Raw genomic sequence first — 20,315 nt, 5'->3', positions numbered from 1 at the left:
CTGATATGTGGGACATTTCTCTCATGGGAGATGACATAGATGAAACTGGCTTTCCAGAAGCCAGAGAACAAACTGGAGGCTGGAGAGATAATTTAGTGGTTGAGGCTCTTGCCTGCGAAGCCTAAGAACGCATGTTCGAATCTCCAAGTCCCATGTAAGCCAGACGCACAGTGATGCAAGTGCGCAGTATTTTACATGGGCACAAGGGGGCGCACACGTCTGGGCACGCGTCTGGAGTTCTACTGCAGTGGCTGAAGGCCCTGGCAAGCCCATTCTCTCTCTCTCTCTCTCAGATAAAGAAGAAGAAGAAGAAGCTAGAAACCAATCAAATCCAAACACTATCAATCCTGGCAGAGTACACCGTACTCCAAACCTAGAGAGATTCTATTCACCCACTGGGGCCAGTGCTGGAAGTTTCTTTGCAAGTCTTGAGACTTGAACTTCTAGGTTACGTGCAACCTTCCATTCTGGGGCACTCTTGGCCAGCTCCTGCCCCCAGCCCCAGTTCTAGGCCCTTCCTACCTTAGGGAAGGAACTAGGAAGCCTGCAGGACAGATACCCTTCAGCTGGCTCCGACTTCCCTGTGGCTTCTTCCGTGGCAAGCCAACGCTGGGAACACAAGCAAGGGATTGCACCCTTCCTTTTCCTATTCCATCGTGACCTCCTCACACACCCCCCCCCAACTCCAGGGTGCAGGAACACAGGCAGCCAATCGCTTTCTTCTCACATGTGTTTATTGAGTGAGTGCCGCAGAGCCCAGGCACCACGCTCAGGATTCAGAGCCGCAGTCTAGTCAGAAGGAGACCGGAGCTAGTACAGACAGTGTTTCCTAGCTGAGTCACATCTGTGAAGGAATCAGGAAGGGGAGAACTAATCACAAAACAAACTCCTATTCAAAAGCAACAGAAACTCTTCTGAGAGTAGGTATATAGTCTATACACACACGCCCATACACACATACACACACACACACACACACACACACACACACACACACACACACCCCTCAGAATGAACACCCGAGTGGACCCACGTAATTGTATATGCATGCATATACAGGTGTTCGTGGGTAAATACACTAATATATTGCTGCACACCCACACCCACACAAGCACGCCACACACCACCACACACACAGGAAATCTGGCTTATACTATCAAAGACACTACGTCTCCAGGTTCTAGTGGAAGCAAACTGTCCTAGATGCCTGCAGCATGCAAAACTTGGAAGGTCCAGAGAGTCACAGTTGAGGAGGACAAGGGGGGTACAGGGGTACGGTTCCATCCTCGGAGCCCCAGCTGCAGCGCGAGATGGCTCTTTTTTTTGGTGGCAATAAACCCTTCAATGAAGGGCTTCTGGGGCGGAGTGGAAGAGCTAGAGGCTGTCTGTCATGGTGGGGTCCATGGGGGCCCTGGCAAGTTCACCAGTCTTCAAGGCAGAGGAGAAAGCTCTGGTTTTCCCAGTGTGGAGTCCCGTTAACAGCATTCCCTCGGGCGGCGTGGCAGAGTGGGGTGAGAGTCCCCTTTCTCTCTCGCTCTCTGAAACTCCCCGCACGCGCGCGCGCTAACGCATTTTGTAGTCATTAGATAGAGATGTTTCACACAGTTGTCCCTTAAAATCCAAGTCTACTGTGAAATCGAGGTCTCGCTGTGAGGAAAAAGCAAAGCAGGCGTGTGGGTAAGGCGGTCTCAGCCCCTTTCCCAGGCTCAGGCCTCCTCCCGGAGCCACAAGAATGGGTAGCCACCGTGTTCTCAAGCTAAGGGGTCCTCATTCTGTTGCCCCATTGCCCGCTGATTTCTAACTTAGTCCTTCTTGTTTTCATGTAACTAAATAGTCCCTGCGATATCATCCTGGAGGCTAACCCGGACGTGGTCTGAATGCTCCGTGGTCGAACGCTCACAGGTTCTGCAGACTTTAGGGACACCACACCCAGGGCTTGTTCAGAAAGAACCAGGCCAGCTAGGGAATACAACTCGGATTTTCTAGCCCAGCTCACCCCAAATAAGGTAGAACCCATTTATACAACAGCATCCATTCCCCAAGGCCCTCCCAGAGGAGAAGCCGGGAGCAGGCCTATAGACTGAGTCTATAGGGACACACAGAACCCTCCAGAATCCTTAGAATCTATAGGGACCCACAGAACCACAGAATCCTCACTGGAGTTTGAAGGGTCAATGATGGTGTTCTCCTCTGCCCCTGTTAAACTCCATCACCTGTGCATAGAGTAACTCTCTGCTTCCCCAGAAACTTCTCCAGTTGAGTACAGATCATTAAAGTTGGGAAGTAGGTGTTGGAGCTCCCCAGGAGCCAGCCTCCCCCTTCGGTGCCCCACGCCCCCCTTCTCCGTGACCCTAAGCATGACAGAGGGTCCTCACACTCACCACATTTTTGGCATTTGGCTTCATGGATATGGTCCCATAGATCTCCTCCCCCCTCCGGACAGTGAGGTAGTCTTCCAAATAGAAGACGGTCTGCTTCCAGTGGGTGTAGGGGGCATCAGGGGCTGCGGGGGGAAGGAGGCACGAGCAGAGGAAACAGTCAGAGGTGAGGCCCGAGGAAGGGCTGAGGCCTGGAGCTGGGTGGGCATCCCAGGTGGCACGCAGTGAACCCCTCCTTCCACCCACGCACATACCACCATTCTCTTACTGCGCCCGGCACTCAGTCCAAGTCCTAGCAGAGAGCTTCCCATTCAACCCAGCGCCCTTCCTTGAAGCAAGTCCCCAGCTCAGTGGGATTCGCGATTTCAGCTATGGGGGTAGGATTGTGTTACATCCATGTGGAGCTCATGTTACATACATGTGGGTACATGTGGCAGGTGGGGGAAGGATACTGACAAACCCTCCCACCAGCTACCCTCAACAGCTCACATTGCTTCTGTATTTTTTTTATTATTTAATTTTTTTAAAAATGAGAGACAGGAAGAGAATTGGCATGCCAGGGCCTCTAGCCACTGCAAGCAAACTCCAGATGCGTGTGCCACCCTGTGTGAACATGTGTGCGTCACCTTGTGCGTCTGGCTTGCGTGGGACCTGGAGAGCCCAACCTGGGTCCTCAGGCTTCGCAGGCAAGCGCCTTCGCCGCTAAGCCATCTCTCCAGCCCATCCTGTTTTAATTGGTTCAATAGAGTAAAGACCCTCTGCACGTGGAGAAAGGCAGACGTGTAGAACGGGCCGTCCACGCTCCATCATTTACAGATGTATGGCATCGTTTATGCAAACTCTATACAGGCCGGGCGTGGTGGCGCACGCCTTTAATCCCAGCACTCGGGAGGCAGAGGTAGGAGGATCGCTGAGAGTTCGAGGCCACCCTGAGACTACAGAGTTAATTCCAGGTCAGCCTGGACCAGAGTGAGACCCTACCTCGAAAAACCAAAAAAAAAAAAAAAAAAAAAAAAAAAAAAAAAAAAAAAAACTCTATACAGCTCAGCTTTCTGGGTCACTGACATCCCGTGTTCTTCTTCTTCCGTCCTTCCCCTGCCTGGGACTTCCTCCTGGAACTGTACCCAGCACCCTAGCCCAGCCCTGCTGGGGGGTGGGGAGGGAGGGCATGAAGCTGTGCCTTTCCAAAGGGAACCAAAAACAAATGATTCTTACTCCTCACTCTTCCGGTGTAATCCAAAACCACCAGGACATTCACTGCCACACTCCTTACCACTCCGGAACATTATCTAAGTGCCAGGCGCCTTCCGGAATATACTCCTCTGGAGCACGGCTGTGTCTCTCTTTTCGCTGCCTCCTGCACCCCCACACTGTAAGGCCAGCCTTCCTGGGCCACTCAGACCTGGACTCAGCCCTCTGGTAACATCCCGAGTTCATACCATCATGGTGCCTGGCGTGCTTCAAAATCAATTCATTGACCCCACTCTATAACGTCTGTGGCTCCAAGAGGGCAGGGCCAGGACAGCCTGGCTTACCATCGCTCAGCACCGTCTCCTTGCAACACTCAGGTCAGAAGCACTGAGTGAACAAGAGAAAAGCAACAGCCCCGACGTCCAGGCACCTCATCATGACTTGTGCACCCCAAAGGTGCTTGGGATGCCGCAGTGGGCTCGTGGAAGACGTGCCCTGTAGCGAGCTCCTCCTGGCTCAGGCCCTTCCCCTTCCTCCAGCACACGTTCCTCCTTGCTAAAATGACGATGACCTGTGGGAAGGACACCAGAGGCTTTCCAGAAAGTCAAAAGCTATTACGCCAAAAAGACTTCCATGTGCCTTTGGGAGCGGACGAAAGGCTAGCTGCTGGGAATGGCTAGGTGCCAGATCTGCCATTGGCCTGCCTCATGGTCATAGAAACGGAGTCACCTGAGGTGCCCGTGGGAAAGGGCACGTCAGCTGCCGTGCACCAAGTCAAACGAGGAGTCCCTGAAGATCTTTCAGAACCCCATGATCTATTTCAATGGCTGCAAGGGGCTTTTATTTATTTATTTATTTTTCCCCTTCTGTGATCTTTGCAGTGAGCTGGCTTGATCAGATGTCAGCGGTCGGATCACCGAGACCAGGACAGCCTTCGATGTGCATGTTTGGAATTAAGGTCACAGGAGAAAGCAGAGCCTGAGCACAGGACCAGGATGGACAGCCTGTGCTTCACAGATCCTGGATCCTCAGACACACCCCTCACCTCCCCCACCCCCAACACACACCCAGCCTCCAAGGCATGCTGCCGTCTGCAAGCCCAGACCACCTGCTCCCAGCACGCTTCCTGCCAATTACTTCTAAATAAATTGTCAGGAGACAGCTTCTGGCTGTGTGAGGAGCGTGTCAGAGCAAGAGTGACGGCATTCTCGCCCCCATTACCACCTACACCCACTTAGACAGGTGTCTCATCCATTCCTAAACACCTCGAGACAAGGGGATTGACACAGCCCCCCACCCCCACCCCGCGACCTAATCAGATGCCTTCAAGGACCCAGGCATCAAGCATCGGTGACTCAGACTAGCCAGCCAGTAAGGACAAGAGCCTGCTTCTTCTAAAGGATTTCCCACCCCACCCCCCAAAAAAGTGCCATCTCTAGATGTGAAGGAAATCATTTCTTTTTTCCTTGACATCAACACCTAAAGGGTAAGAACTTCTCCCAAAACATCTCATTTCCGCAGTGGATCCAGCAGCCATGATCTGATTGTCTCAACATATTGTTTCAATCCAAGTTTTCCACTGACACGTCCAGTAAAGTAAAAAAACAAAAAACAAAAAACAAAACATTAAAAGCTTTGTGAAGTAAAAGCCAGTGAGGTTTATCTGAGGTGCAATTATTGCTAATTGAAATGCATCAGAATTTGGGAACTTGGCTCTGCTCCAAGAAGCTGGAGTTCATCAGTTTTGGGGGGGGGAGGTGGTGGTGGGAAAAGGGAATAAATTTGTCAGGAAACAAAGCCTGCCCCCATGGTTGAAATGGGTGTCTTCTCCTGCCTTCTCTTGGGTAAATATGCTGAGAAATACAGTTAGTCAACAACAGGGCCAGGTTCCGGTCTCTTCTCTGCACAGTCTTCCACTGTGACCCGGAGGCTCCTAGGCTATCATGTGACTATCACGGGACTATTTAACCTCTGGGGTCTTGTGAGGGCGAGGTGAGATGCTATAAGTGACCACACATAATTCACATCTGTTCCCCTGGCACAGTTATTGCTAGTTCTCCCTTTTGTTCGCCAAACAAAACATCCTTAATTAAAAGACAAACGAGGACTGGAGAGATGGCTTGAAGGTTAAGGCGCTTGTCTGCAAAGGCTAAGAACACATGCTTGAATCTCCAGGTCCCACATAGCCGGACACAGAGTGCTAACAGTGTGCAATGTCACACATGCACACAAGGGGGCGCACGTGTCTGGCGTTCATTCACAGCTGCTGAAAGGCCCTGGTGCCCCATTCTTTCTCTTCCCCCCCCCCACTCTCTCTCTCTCTCTCCCTCTCTCTCTCTCTCTCTCCTTCTTTCTTTCTTCTCTGTCTCTCAAAAATAAAATTAAAAAAAGAAAATACAGCCAGGCGTGGTGGCGCACGCCTTTAATCCTGGCACTTGGGAGCCAGAGGTCACCCTGAGACTACAGAGTGAATTCCAAGTCAGCCTTGGGCTAGAGCGAGACCACAAAAAAAAACCCAAAAAATGAAAAAGGAAAAAAATTGAGACAAATGAGAGGAGCATCCCAACTATAACACATCAGACCCATGTTAGGGGCTACTGAGCCGCGACAGCTGGTACTCGACATTAGATAAATTGGTGAGTGATTTCATCCATCCACAAACGGGATGCCACACCTACACAAGGGTGCTGCCTCGCCCCGGTGGTCTGGAGCATCCTGGGAAACATCCTGGGGTCAGCACACGGGAGTGGGTGACGTCGGAACTCCCATGAGCGAGCCAGCTTTTCCTTCCTCTTCTGCCACAACCACCAGGCTGGTACCGCTGCGTTTCAGCTTTCCCTGGTTACACAGATGCCCTTCTTCTTGGAATATTCCAGAGCCACGCGTCTGGCTTCCGGAGTTCTAGACTATGGGCAGCTCCCACCCTCTATTTTGGAGTATGGGCATGCATTTCATGAGCTTGCTTGGGGTGCCTGTAAAATGAGAGGTGTGATCGAAATTCAAGAAACGGCAACCAACCGGGATGAATGCAGTTTGTCACCCCACCGTTGCGCCCTCCCCCTATAGATCCTACAGCCTGAGAAGGGAATAGTGTACACAGTGATCCAAGCACAAAGGTTACAACTATGGTCTTGGGGAGGGGCTAGAAACAGGGTGCTCTATAGACAAATAACGGGAGCCTACACACAAGCTCCCCCCTACCCCAGTGCTTTGGAGGGGGAGGAGAATCTGGCCTTCCTGTTTCACTGACCACTGGCTGAGTGATCTGTGGTTCTTTGTAGGATCGAATGACTTTTTTCCTGGCTGCAAACTTGGAATGATATGCCCTAGCTAGCAAGCTCTGCGGAGAATTAAGACTATACTAAAAAGTCCCTTTTGCTTGGGAGAATGACAGGGTGGCAAATCTGGAAAGAGGCCGTCAGAGCTTGAAAAACAGCTCAAGGTCATTGCCGCTGAAAGCACCCTCCTGGCTGATTCCTGGCGAAACCAGGACTTGGAAGCCAGGCCTGCTCCTCCCAGGACCACGGCCTTTTGAACTTACCAAGCAGCTTGCCTGCATTGCTCAGTAACCTCAGAGCCTCCAGATAGGTCCCACCTACCCCCCGCTCGTGCCTCCTCCGAGAATGTGCCCAAGGGGTTGGGGACAGCTGTGCCGCTGGCTGGCAGAGCCTGGAACCCAATGCCTCTTTGTGACAGCTTCTGCCTGGAGCTGCAAAGCTGCCAGAGTCATTAGCAGGCATCGTTTCCCAGCTGCACAATATGCGATTTGCTTCGGAGTGGGTCCCCGCAGCTGCGGCTGCCTGGGGCTCAGTGGGAGAGGCCACAATGGGCGGGCCCCACTTCCACTGAGTTCCGCAGCCACCAAGCAGTGCCTGGTCTAGGCACGTGCATAACTGCACTAACACTTTTTTTTTTTTAATTTTTTTTTTGTTTATTTTTATTTGAGAGCGACAGTGAGAGAGAGAGAGAGAATGGGCGCGCCAGGGCCTCCAGCCACTGCAAACGAACTCCAGATGCGTGCGCCCCCTTGTGCATCTGGCTAACGTGGGACCTGGGGAACCAAGCCTTGAACCGGGGTCCTTAGGCTTCACAGGCAAGCGCTTAACCACTAAGCCATCTCTCCAGCCCTGCGCTAACACTTTTTAAAAACATAGCAAGGGAATAGAGAATGCAAGATTTAGGAGAACATCCACCCAGAAGCCCTAGGTGGGGTGGTGGGGTTGCTAGACATGGAAGAGGTGAATTCTGAGCCACTGAGAGGTGAGGTGACTTCACAGGGGTTCACTCTGTGAATAGGAATGATTTTATTCACATGTATTAATTACAAGTGTAATCTTATATCATTTCTTTATCATGCATTTATAGTTGAGTTGCTATGTATAATTTAATTAATGATTATTACTAAACAACTCACGTATTTACATTCTAGTCAAAATAATAGTAAATATATTTCTAGTTACTCTTTGCATCCTACTGATCTGCATTCTAATTAATAATTCATTTCCATCATATTTACTGAAGTGTTCGGCTCTTAAGTCCTTATTATATTAATAAATAAATAATCCATAAAATGAATGATAGTGTATTTTGAACCAAGAACTAATATTAATTGTATTATGTGCATTTGAGAACTTAAAAAAAGAGCTAGATAAATGATTTAGCGGTTAGGGCACTTGTCTGCAAAGCTCAAGGACCCAGGTTCTATTCCCCAGGACCCAAGTAAGCCAGATACACAAGGTGACGCACATGCCTGGAGTTCGTTTGCAGTGGCTGGAGACCCTGGTGTGCCCATTCTCTCTCTCTCTCTCTTTTCCTCTCTCTGCCTCTTTCTCTCTCTCAAATAAATAAAAATTAAAAAAATTAAAAGTTACTCTGCCTATGTGGTTTGTTGGCGTGCAGATAATCCATATGCAACCTACAACCAGCTGTGATCCGGCAGAGAAGTCTTTCACATGCTAGAAACCAATCCCATGTCGACCTCTCAAGGGCCAAGAGACCGACTGGGCACATGCTTTCCTCTCCTGCAGGGGAATGTCGCTGGCCAGTGAGGTCAGCGTCAGCCAGGGGGGTCACATCTTCGTGGGCGTAGAGGACACACCTTGGTGACAAGATGGGCTGGCCCTTCCAGAAGCCAAGTCCGTCTTGCCTCTGCCGCATGCTCAACGGTCTTGCTCAAGGTGGTCTTACTCAAGGGCGGCAATTCTCCGGCTCGGGCACCACAGCTAAGACCCAGAAGACTGGACTGACTCTTGGGGTTTCCAAGTCGGTGGGCCTAAGAACTTGCAATGCTAACAAACTCTCAGGGGTTGCTGATGTTGCCAGTGCAGGGACCCCACTTTGAGAAACGCTGTGCCAAGATACCAGAAGCAGGGGGCCTCGTCGGACCCTCAAGCTCCCTTGTGGAGCTTCACCCTAGGGGGTTCTGTGCAAAGAGGAGGAAGCATGGCACTTCAGTGGCACCCAGGTGGGGCAGCGAGCTCCCACGTGGGTTTCCTGAGGGCTCTCAGCTTGTGTGGGCTAATGGCAGGATCACAGCCGACAGAGAAGGGGATGGAGCAGGGAGGTTCCATGCTTCCTCTGTAAAAGCAAGTCCATACCATCTTTCAGGCAGCTTGGTCTACGGTCATCTGACCCAGAATGTCCCCAGTCTTGACTGAATCTCGGCTTGAGTTTAACCAAGCCTCATCCATGTGGGGCCCTCTGGAAACTCATCCCAACCCCTAGGGCCAGGGAACCATCTCTAGGCAGCGGTCCAGCAGGGTGGCCTCTCGGCGTCAGGAATTATGAGAAGGTCATCATCGCAAGAGGAGTAAGCCTTGCTGGGATCCACAGGGCCAGAGCCCAGGCTTTTCCCAGAATGCCCCGTCCACTGAATTTCTCATCGTTCACAAGCGGCCAGGCTCTGGATGACCACGGTCTGGAGACGGGACTCTGTACCTGGCTTCCAATCCCACCCCTGGGCCTCCAGCAGCTCCTTCCCTCCACTGCTAGGCTGAGCCTCATGCATCTTCCCAGGTCACAGAGGTTTCATCACCCCTTCCTGGTTGCTCCTGCCCACTGACAAGAAAAACTGCGCTCATCTATTACCCTCCCAAGAGGGCAGACCCTGATCATAGCATGGACCAGGAAGGTCTCTGTTTTTGTTTTTGATTTTTTTATTTTATTTTTTTTTTAACCAGGATAGGAAGCACTATGCCTCTCCTGGCTGATAGAGGTCAGAAGACCCTGGTCTTGGTGATCAGGGAATACTGGCTCCAGAAAAAAATTTTAAAAAAACTCTTCTAGAATTGCATAAGTGTTGGCACCATCACCTGCTGGCACCAACGTCACCTGTTTCCGGGTCCTGAGTGACCTGTGCTGAGGAGCTGAGCTGCAGCCTGGGCGAGTCGACAGAACCGGGGGGGGGGGGGGGCTCCAAGTGATTTCTTTTGCGTAGGAGCCCAGAGGCCGCAGCCTGCAGAACTTGTATTAGAACAGCTCTGTGTGCCAGGTTCAGGCAGTGGGTGCAGATAGTGGCTTAAACAAAACAAAGCTGGCAGCTTGAAACTATCGATGAATATTCGACCTTCCTAACAACAGGAGAGCAGACACCACAAACTCTGTTCCCAGCATTCTGGGATGACCACAGTTGTCCTTGTTCCCAAAACACGGAGTCAGCAAAATCACAAAGTGTTCTGCAAACAGGAAGTTTTCACCAGGATGGGCTAAAAGGCCCCTACAGGTAATATTAGACAGGTCTTAGGCCGGAGAGACAGCTTAGCAGCTAAAGTGCTTGCCTGAGAAACCTAAGCACCCATGTTTGACTCTCCAGATCCCACGTAAGCCAGATGCACCAAGGTGAGGCAAGCGCAAGGTCGCACATGCCCACCAGGTGGCGCAAGGGTGTGGAGTTCTATTGCAGTGGTTGAGGACCTGCTGCACCAATGATCTCTCCCTCTCTGTCTCTCTCTGCCAGTTTTTTTTTTGTCTCTCTCTAAAATAAAAAATAAAAATTAGATAGTTCTTCCATTCTCTGTCCACAGGTAAAATGGGGTCATAGTCATCATATCTTCAAGTTCTGGTAGAACTAACTCTTCCCCTGACACATACGGATCACACACACTGGCAATTTCCAGAAGCCCACAAACGGCTCCAAGCCTGTGTCCCTTGGCCATGGCAGCCCAAGCGCACGAACCCCAGGAGGAAAGGAAAGAGCTTCCCGGAAGTGACTTTTCTCCCCCACCTGCATGTCACGCCCCTGGTTAACAACTGGGAAGATTACACAGAGACTGAAGAGGTTCCCTGAGGCCAGGGCTCTGTGGGGGGGAGAGCCCCCCCCCCCAAATGTGCCCTTTGTGGTGCGGCAGCAATGGGACAGGGCTTGGGCAGGCTCAGCAAGGAGAGGTGTGAGGAGCCCCCAGTGGGTAAGTGGACCAGGCCTGGCCACGGATCCTCCTCTTGCCAGGCTAAGTATAGGCAAGGGGGCACCTCTGGCCCCTCTCGAGGCCCGGTGGGAGCCTGAGTGAAGTGGCTGGAATGTGCTCCCCACAGCTCAAGCTTTAGCCACTCAGTCCCCAGCGCAACAACGCTGACAGGTGGCGCATGAGAGACGGGAGGGCGATGGTGCCCTTTGCGGACAGGCGAGTCCATTCCTAGAGGGGATGGCTCTGCGGGCTTGCGTGGAAGGAGACTGTGACCCAGGCAGGCTTTCCTTCACGCTTACTGGGTCACCTTGTGAGACCCTCTGCTGTGTTAGGACGTCACGCCAGGGCCCTCATCAGAGGCCGGCGCCATGGTCCCGGGACTTCCCAGCCTCTGGAATCGTGAGTCAAACGGATCTTTATTCTTTATAAACTACCCAGCTTCACACGTCTTGTTATCGCAACGGTAAATGGACTGAGGCAGCAGAGATCTCTGGACAGGAGTGAAAGTGCATCTTGGGAAGCTCTCAGCTCTCTGTTCCAGGGACTCTAGTAGCATAAAGCCTACCTCGCGGGCATAATGGTCTCTCGGGACCACTGTCCACTCCCCCTTTGGGAGTGCTGTCCTTCACAATGGCCCCTTTAGTCATTTTACACCGTCACCTTTGAGAGGGTCTTGTGTTTTTCTGTTGTTCCGCCTGTTGTCTGCATGACGCTCTGCATGTCATTTGAATTCTTTCAAGGGAGATCAGAAGCACTAGGGAGCCAGGGGGGCGGGGGACAGGTCAGGGAAAGACTCTGGCTACACCCACCCTGGCTCTCAGCTCTGGGAACCCCAACGCCGTCATGTGTACCTTCCTCCTAGACAGCCACAATGTTGTGTGGGGACACGCGACCCGGGGAAAGCTTGTGAGGTCCAGCCAGAGAGCCCTGACTGATGGTCAGTGTTTTCCCTCCACTTGGGGTTAGCCTTGGGGCCGCGTGGAGGGGGGGGGGAGAGGTCTAGGAAGCCAGAGAAGAGCTCACCTGTGGAAAACCCCATTTTCTTGTGGCACTTGGTAAATTCAATATTAAAATAGGTGACGAGGGCGTGGACATAGTCATTGCGCTGTATCTGCAAGCAGAACGCAGATGTGAAGGACAGCTCTTCCGTCTTCACCGTATAAATGTCCACTTCCTGTAGCCCGGGGGAGAAAAAAGAAGCCGGAACGTTACACCCCTGGGGGGGCGGGGGCCCTGGAACCTACACAGGAGCCTCACCCCTAGGGAAAGTATGCTCAGCCATTACTTTGGGGGTGACTGCCAGGTCTTCCCACTCCCCTGTAAGTGATCCCAGCTGTGAGAAAACTAGGATGCCCCTTAAGTGCCCCCGGCATCGTGATTCCTCATGGGGGCAAGTGCAAGGTGGACTAGCTCCCCTTTACTCTAAACAGGGTGGTCTAGGAAATGAAGCAAATGGGACTTAACCAAAACCCTAGGGGAACAGAATCATGTAAGCCTTTCAGCTAGGGGAGGGAAGGGGGAAGACTGGGACCGAGAAAGATGGTGGAGACCTGGCATGGGTAAACTGAGGCAGGGCAGCTGTGAGTGGCGTGCCAAGCAACTGCTACCTCCATCCGGGTCATCCTCAAAGTGTGGCCCGCTGTGGTTAGTAATCAGCATCGCCCGGCAATGAGCTCTGAGGAGGGCAGACACAGGTCCCCAGAGCCACCCAGCCCAAAAGCAATCCTTGTCTTCCGAAGGCCCTCTGGGGGCCCCATGGACCAGAGGATGCGGTTGCCCCCCCTTTCTTTCACAGGAACTTCCATTACCTTGGTGGGGAGGGAGGGATGAGCTCGTATAGCTAAAGGGAGGGCTGCCAAGCATTTATAACAAGGCTGGGCAGGTTGAAAAAAATAAGTAAATAAAGGAGGGAGGGGGCAACGCAAAGCGAAAACTTTTAGCTTTGGCTGGGGAACATGGATCACAAAGAACCAATACTTCTCCCACATTCAGCTGGAAAGTGACTGAAAATCGATGTTGCATGAGGGCAAATGTAATGGAAAGACGGTTTGCCGCGTGCTGTTCTTTTGCACGGGGAGGATGCTGACTGACCGTCCCAGACACAAGTCAGTGAGACTCAGGAAAGAACTTCTGCATGGTGGGGGTGTGGAGCAAGAACCATTATCTTAGGGTTGGAGGGATGGCTTAGCGGTTAAGGCGCTTGCCTGCGAAGTCAAAGGACCCAGGTTCAAGCCCCCAGGAACCACGTAAGCCAGATGCACAAGGGGCACGTGTGACTGGAGTTTGTTTACAGTGGCTAAAGGCCCTGGCTCACCTACTCTCTCTCTCTATCTTCCTCTTTCTCTCTCTGTCTATTAAATAAGTATAAACAGAATCATTATCCTGTAAACTCTATATGAGCCAAATGCCTGTCTACCTAGAGGTTCCAAGGGTGCTCAGAGACCGGAGGCAAGATCAGCAAAGAGACAAACTGATTCCGCATACATGGCTTTTCTTTCTCTTTACTGCCAGGACGCATCAAGGGAAAGAGACCGATGTAACAGAAAGGAAACAGTCACAGGAGCCAATCAGATCACAGTCCCACTGGGATCTGCGTGAGCCCCCATGACACCCACCAGGGAAGGCCATGCACTCTGGGGATTGGTCAGGAGAAGGGTGGCTTACATGGAGCCCCTGGTGAGGTACCTTTCAGCGGGATCTATCCCATGTTTTGGAACCCAAAGGTGGAGTATGAGAACCAACCGGAGAATGGTCCCAGGTCAAAGAGCACACGGTAGATAGAATAAAGCCGAGGCAGCGTTCCTGTTAAGAGGCCACCTCTCTGGACGCCAGGTCCTCTGCCTGCGAGGCAGCGCATGCTCCATCAAGAGCTTTTGGGAGCAAGGGGAGTCTATGTGGCTCCCACGCACAGGACAAGCCAAGAGCCTGGTTCAATTTCACAAGCCTTTATTCTACTATGTGAACTGCCCGTGGCTTCACATTTCTTTCTCCCAAGCCGTGATTTCCAGCCCCCCTGTCATCCTGTAGTTTCTAAACAGAGGACAATGCAAACCACCCTTCTACTGAGGACCCCCCAGCATGCAGGGCTCTCCAGGAACCCACGGCTGCTGGCCGCCCACCCCATCACGCCACCTCAGGGACTCCTCCCTCAGGAGCTGGCGGTGGGTTGGGCCGCTGCCCCAGGCTGGGAACTGCTTTAGGTACAATATCTATACCTACGACCTCTCAGCACGCATGGTCCCTCCCTGAAACACACTGTCCATGTCCTGTGGCTTCAGAACTCCAGAGTTAGCCTCGTGGTCCTGTATTTCCATTAATGGCATAAGCAACCAGGAGCTTTTCTTCCTTTGGGGGTCTCTCTGAGGTCCCTGCACCCTTTTTCCATCTTTTTTAAAAAAAATTATTTAATTAATTAATTTATTTGACAGAGAGAGAGAGAGAGAGAATGGGCACACCCAGGCCTCTAGCCACTGCAAATGAACTCCAGACGCATGCGCCCCCTTGTGCATCTGGCTAACGTGGGTCCTGGGGAATCGAACCTGGGTCCTTTGGCTTTGCAGGCAAATGTCTTAACCGCTAAGCCATCTCTCCAGGACTCCCCCCCACCTTTTTCTTTCCATTTTGATCCTTCTGCCACCAGGCAGCCAGGCTTCTGGCTCTTATTCAAGGGTCCCTTCATCACCTCTATCCTCAAACCCTGCGATTAGACTGGAGCCCTTTGGAGGAAGGAGCAGAATTTAATTGTCTCTGGTGTATGATGGAGTGTCTGACACACACCAAAGGGTGGTGGGCTCACCCACCCACTAGGCACAGAGTTCCTTCCAGGCTCTCCTCCTTCATAGCCTCTCACCCCCTGCTCTCTGTAAGGCCACAGTCTCTCTATGTCAGCTCTTTCTTCTACATCCTTCAGTGCCTCCAGCATTTTATTAGCCTGGGCACTTTTTCCTATCACCGTTTCCCTTTCAGAACACATGCCCACGTATGTACACAGCTGTACATTACCGAGGGAAAATCTAAACGAGTCCTCAGGCTCCACGTGCCTTCAGTGGACTTCAAGTCGTTAATTTAGGAGGTCACACCGCTGAGCAATGCTACGGGGCTTCCCACCAGCTTTGCTGTAAGTGACATGGACTGAGGTCACCCTGCTGTGGACACTGGCATTGCACTATCCACTCAGGTATCAGCAGCCTCATCTCCTTTCTCCGGAGGAAGTGGCTTTTCTCTCTCTCTCCCTCATGCTATCTTCCCGCATAAATGGCTTGTATCGCTCTATATTGCAAGGGCAAATAAAGGGAAAGATGGGCTGGAGAGATGGCTTAGCGGTTAAGCGCTCGCCTGTGAAGCCTAAGGACTCTGGTTCGAGGCTCGGTTCCCCAGGTCCCACGTTAGCCAGATGCACAAGGGGGCGCACGCGTCTGGAGTTTGTTTGCAGAGGCTGGAAGCCCTGGCGCGCCCATTCTCTCTCTCTCTCCCTCTATCTAGCTTTCTCTCTGTCTCTGTCGCTCTCAAATAAATAAATAAAATATTTAAAAAAAAAGGGAAAGATACCTAGGGAAGCACTACCTTCCAGATCATAATAATTAATTGAAAATTTTAACTTAATTTTTTTTTGGAGATAGTCTTATGTACCCCAGGCTGGCCTTGAACTCAATATGTAGCTGAGGCTAGCCTTGTACTCCTGATCCCTTGGCCTCTTCCTCACAAGTGTTGGGACTTTACAGGCATGCCCCCCCCACGCCCCAATAACTTGACAAGGCTTTCTAATCAGCATCCCTTCTTTTAATTTATGGAACCCAGGACACCTGGTAACCACAATTAATAGCAGCTCGTGCATCAGATAAGACCCCCTAAGATTTGTATCACTGAACCTCCCCCACCTTATGTGCCTCCCTACGCAGCTCCCTGTACCAGTCCTCAGTCCAGAGGCAATACAGTTTTGGGTGGTGATGGCCTCTGCTTGATTTGGAGGCTATCTGAACGAACCTGTGCTGGCTTAGCTAATCAATTGTTTGCCTTGCCCTGACTACCTGTCCTTAAGACATTAACCTTTTCGATTGGTGAACGAGGAACTTGGATTTACAGTTACACACACACACACACACACACCATGCTGTCTAGCAGGAATCCCAATTCAGACAGTCTTTTTTTCTCCCCTCAGATCATCCACTAACCAAATGTGAGCTGTCATGTCTTGTGTTATTTGGCAGTGTTCCGTGAGCCCTGGAGACATCTGTGTCTTAATATGGGTCTCCGAGGGACCAAAAGACTGCAAAGCAGAGGGCAGTGGAGATGTGCCTTGATATGACAATAGTGGAGGCTGTGTGGGGGGTCCTTTGGAGCAGGACCCCAGCCATCTGATGTGATGAGTCCTAAGTGGGCTTAAGTGATTCAAAGGCTCTACAGCCCAGGCCGACACCCCACATCCAGCCTCAGTTATCACAGCGCCTCACAGCCCAAGCTCCCTCGCCACTGGAAGGGTTCTTTTTTCTTTTTTTTTTTCTAGACTGCACCTTCGAGACCGCAGGGAGACCCACTGCCTTAGCCTCAGGTGACCCCAGTTAGCAGAGGACTCTGCTGCAGCAAACTTGTCAGGAGAGGCCCTGGCCTCTGCTACCCTACTTCCAATAATTTCACAAATAGATGTCTTCAGGCACAAGTCTGGTCAAAACAGAGCCTTAATTATAATAAAGTGTCACATTCGGCAATGTTAATAGCGATGGAAATAGCAATTAAATGTGTGAAGAATGGCAAGTGTTTTACCAAAACACTGAGGGGGGAAGGGAGGGACCGAGGAAGAGAGAGAGAGAGAGAGAATGCGAATATGTGCTTTAGCTGCAAGGGCAAACGCAGGCTACCTCAATTTCATTCAGAGGAAGAAAAGTTGGTGGAAGGCTATGATCATCGCAGACGTGGAATTCTGGGGCCACCATCGGGGGACACTCATAAGCACGGTGCCCACAGTGTGGTGGGGGCTATGTCGAACACAGAGAGCCTCTCAGGGGTTTGATCTTAGCAGCCGTTTGGGATCAGGTGACGTCTACATCTCCTGCCATGTTAACTTGTATTTTTTTTTTTTTTTAACTTTCTGCTGGGGGTGGAACCCTGGGCCTCACTTGTGCTAGGCAAGGACCTTACCACTGATCTACATTCCTACGCCGCACTTGCTTTTTATTTTTTGTTTTCCTTTTTGAGACAGGGACTCACTAAGTTGCCCGAGCTGACTTTGAACTCTTGGTCTCCAGTGTCTAGAACACCAAATACTGGGGATTCCAGGCCAGAGGCACCAGACCCAGCTCCTCTTCCGCAGTGTGGAAGGACATGCCGCTCCCTCGAGGGGCTCTTCCCTGGGCCTTGCTTGGGATCCGTGGGGGAGAAGGCATCAGGGGTATGGGTCGGTGGAAAGACATGGAAGGAAACATTTCCTCACAATTAATTCTACAGGCGCCGGGGAGGGGCTGAGACAGGGAGAGCTACGAACCAAGTGCCCCAGAGAGGCCAGGGCTCAGACTGGAAGGTAAACATCCTAGGCAGAATGCTGCAAAACTGGGGGTGGGGGGCGGGCTGGGGAGCGCCTGGCAAGAAATGGTATGGTGTACCTCAGGGATAGTCAGGACCAAGGGCCACAGTGCCTCGTGTTCCCAGGGAAGAAGGAGGACACTTCCACACATGCTCAAACAGCAGTTGGCACCAGTCTGGGAATCTTGCCCTCACCCTTGGTGGTCATGGACCGAGCCCCTTGCTATTGCCACACAGGCCACAATCCAATTCTAGAATTCGAGGCTTCCAGAAAACCAGGAAGACATCGAGCCGCAGAGTAGCCAGGGACGCTTCAGCAAGAGTCAACTGGGCTAACGTGGACTTAGGTTAAAAGCCCATGTTTAACAAAATTAAACAAATGAGCTGATACCATAGAAATAGAAACAGATCCTTGGAGATAGCCTAAAAGATATAACCCTCAAAAGGAATAAAGGGGGGAGCACTTGAAAAATAGGGCTCTGGTGAGGGTAGGATGAAGCCTAAGGTTAAAAGAAAAAAAAAGGGGCTGGAGAGATGGCTTCGTGGTTAGGCACTTGCATGTGAAGCCTAAGGACCCCAGTTCAAGGCTCGACTCCCCAGGACCCACGTTAGCCAGATGCACAAGGGGGCGCACGCGTCTGGAGTTCGTTTGGGTGGCTGGAGGCCCTGGCGCGCCCCTTCTCTCTCTCTCTCTCTCTCTCTCTCTCTGTCACTCTCAAATAAATAAATAAAAATGAACAAAAAAAGAAATTTATTAAAAGAAAAAAAAAATTTTTTTCTGCCTCTGTTCTGTACAACTCCCAGTTCCAGAGACTGGTTGCTACCCACACTGAGTTGTTGATCGGAGACACCTATGCAGTGTCTCCCTAAATCAAGACAGCTTTCTGTCAAAGCACTTGGTGACCTGCCTGAGGCGAAAGCTAAGACCCCGTTGCTGAAGACACCATATGCTGCCGACACAGAGCACGGAGAGACCTGGCTGAAATCCTGAAGAAAGCCAGTCCCCAGACAGTTAGCTTGTCTCATGCTGGAAATCGCTCCCTGAGCTACTGGGGAAAACTGCCAACAGTGGTCTGAGCACCCAGAGGTCTAAGCTACTCAGAGGCAAATACCCTGACAGGATTTCCATGCCAGTGCAATAGTGGCACACAGCCTTGGTGGGTAACCAAAAGCTTTCTGATTGGCTAAGAGATCTGCTCAGTGTAAGGAAGCCCATATCTGGAAATGGGAACCAGATCAGAATCCTACGGAGACAAAGATTATGTTCTCCAGTGTCAAACTCTCACTAGTCTTTGGCTAAAAGCAGGAGTTACATGCATCAAATTCTCCCTAAATTAATAATGCTTATCCCACTTAAACTATGCTGACTTCACTCTCCACTGGAGAATCTGTTCTTTTTCAGAAGGTAGTGGAGATCCGAGGGGATAAACCACCCCTTGCACTTCAGCCAAGACACAGGAAGTGGGGAGACAGGCAAGAGCGCTGCTTCCATGGTGAGCCTGATAATCAACACCGGGGTGAAGGAGACAGACCCTGAGGACACTCAACACCTACCAAAGCCGAGATCCAGAGGCTCCTAAGAGCTTGTCACTGAAGGAGACTTAAAACCGTGGCTCATGGAATTTTGTGGAAGAGGGGGCAGAAAGACTATAAGAGCCACAGGTTGAGACATTATGCCCAGAGGCATTGCCCCTCCCCTCCCCCCAAAATAGCTGACTACTCCCGTAATGCATAAACCACAAGTCCGTGGGGAATACCTGCAAACCCACTTAGAGGGTTCCCCAACGGAATGGGGCCAGAGACGAGGGAAAAGAGGGTACCAACCCATGATGTAGCCATATGAAACATGTTGTTAATAAACATAAAAAACCCATGTTTATATTAAAAAGTTAACTTGCACCATATGAAGTAGATGTCCTTCAATGTAGTTTTTAAAAATTAGATGTCTGCTTTGTATGATTCAACATAGACCAACACGTGGATGTGCTGATACACGGGAGGCAGACTGAACGGATCCATCCATCCGGTCTGTGAACCTTGGCTGCCCCTGAGAGGAGCTGGGACAGAAAGGGAGGAAGATAAATGATGTTTTCCCTCCACCTCATCGCTATGTTGGGATATTTAGTAACAGTGCATTACGGATTGGGGTGGTGAGGGCGCTGGCCAAGTACACTGAAGAAAGCCTTGGCAGATAAAATGGTCAGGGCACAGACAAGGTGGCTGAGTCAGGTGGGTGATCGCTCTGTCTGCCTGGTTCCGGGCATGCTTGGACGTAAGAGCACCCTCGGGTGCATGGCAGACACCTGGCCCCGAGTGGTCATGCTGCTCCAAGTCTACACACGCCCTCTGCCCCATGGCTATTGGGCCCTGTCATGTCCCTCCCCGCTCTCCCACCCACGCCACCAGGGGCCCAGCGGCCGTGCCACCCTGGAGCGCCCTCAGCAGCTCTGCTCAGTGGCAGTGCCAGCTTCTGACTTGTCACCACGGAGTCCCCCGGGAGCTGCGGCCAAAAAGGCCTTGCCTCAGTAGGCCGGGGCCTTCCGTCGGTAGCTGAGATTGCCACCTGTGCCCCAGGGCCGGGCCCAGCCTGACTTTCCAGGGTGGCACGGTTGGGAATCCCAGCATGCCCAGGCCCAACCACGGCGAGTCTCCAGACCTTTATTAAACAGGCATTGGTCACCACTTGCTTTGGGTCCACGATGTCCACCAGGGGCTCCTTCATGGCGACATCCCGGATACAGGTCATGTCAAAGCCATAGACATTCTCCCACCCTGAGAGAAGAAGACAGCAAGACATGAAGTCAGGCGGCGGCTCCTCCGTCATCGA

The 20,315-nt window shown here is 51.5% G+C and overlaps 1 protein-coding gene across 3 annotated transcripts in view; it reads right to left on the bottom strand.

Annotated features, from left to right (window-relative positions):
• Nucleotides 1-712: 712 nt before the first annotated feature.
• Nucleotides 713-20,315, bottom strand: part of Prmt8 (protein arginine methyltransferase 8) — a 109,356-nt gene continuing 89,753 nt past the window's right edge. For 2 of the 3 annotated variants that reach the window (XM_045139699.1, XM_045139697.1), the window contains exons 7-10: nt 20,145-20,260; nt 11,996-12,146; nt 2,382-2,503; nt 713-1,647 (exon numbers count right to left, since the gene is read on the bottom strand). In XM_045139699.1, coding sequence (XP_044995634.1) covers nt 1,564-1,647; nt 2,382-2,503; nt 11,996-12,146; nt 20,145-20,260 — 473 coding nt within the window. In that variant the 3' untranslated portion in view covers nt 713-1,563. Of the gene's footprint in view, nt 1,648-2,381; nt 2,504-11,521; nt 11,727-11,995; nt 12,147-20,144; nt 20,261-20,315 lie in introns of those variants that run through there. The other variant, XM_045139698.1, reaches the window with a different exon arrangement.

This window comes from Jaculus jaculus, chromosome 23, assembly GCF_020740685.1.
Source record: "Jaculus jaculus isolate mJacJac1 chromosome 23, mJacJac1.mat.Y.cur, whole genome shotgun sequence".
NCBI lineage: Eukaryota > Metazoa > Chordata > Mammalia > Rodentia > Dipodidae > Jaculus > Jaculus jaculus.
The sequence above is the reverse complement of the archived record's forward strand: the minus strand, read 5'-3'. Positions and strand labels throughout refer to the sequence as shown.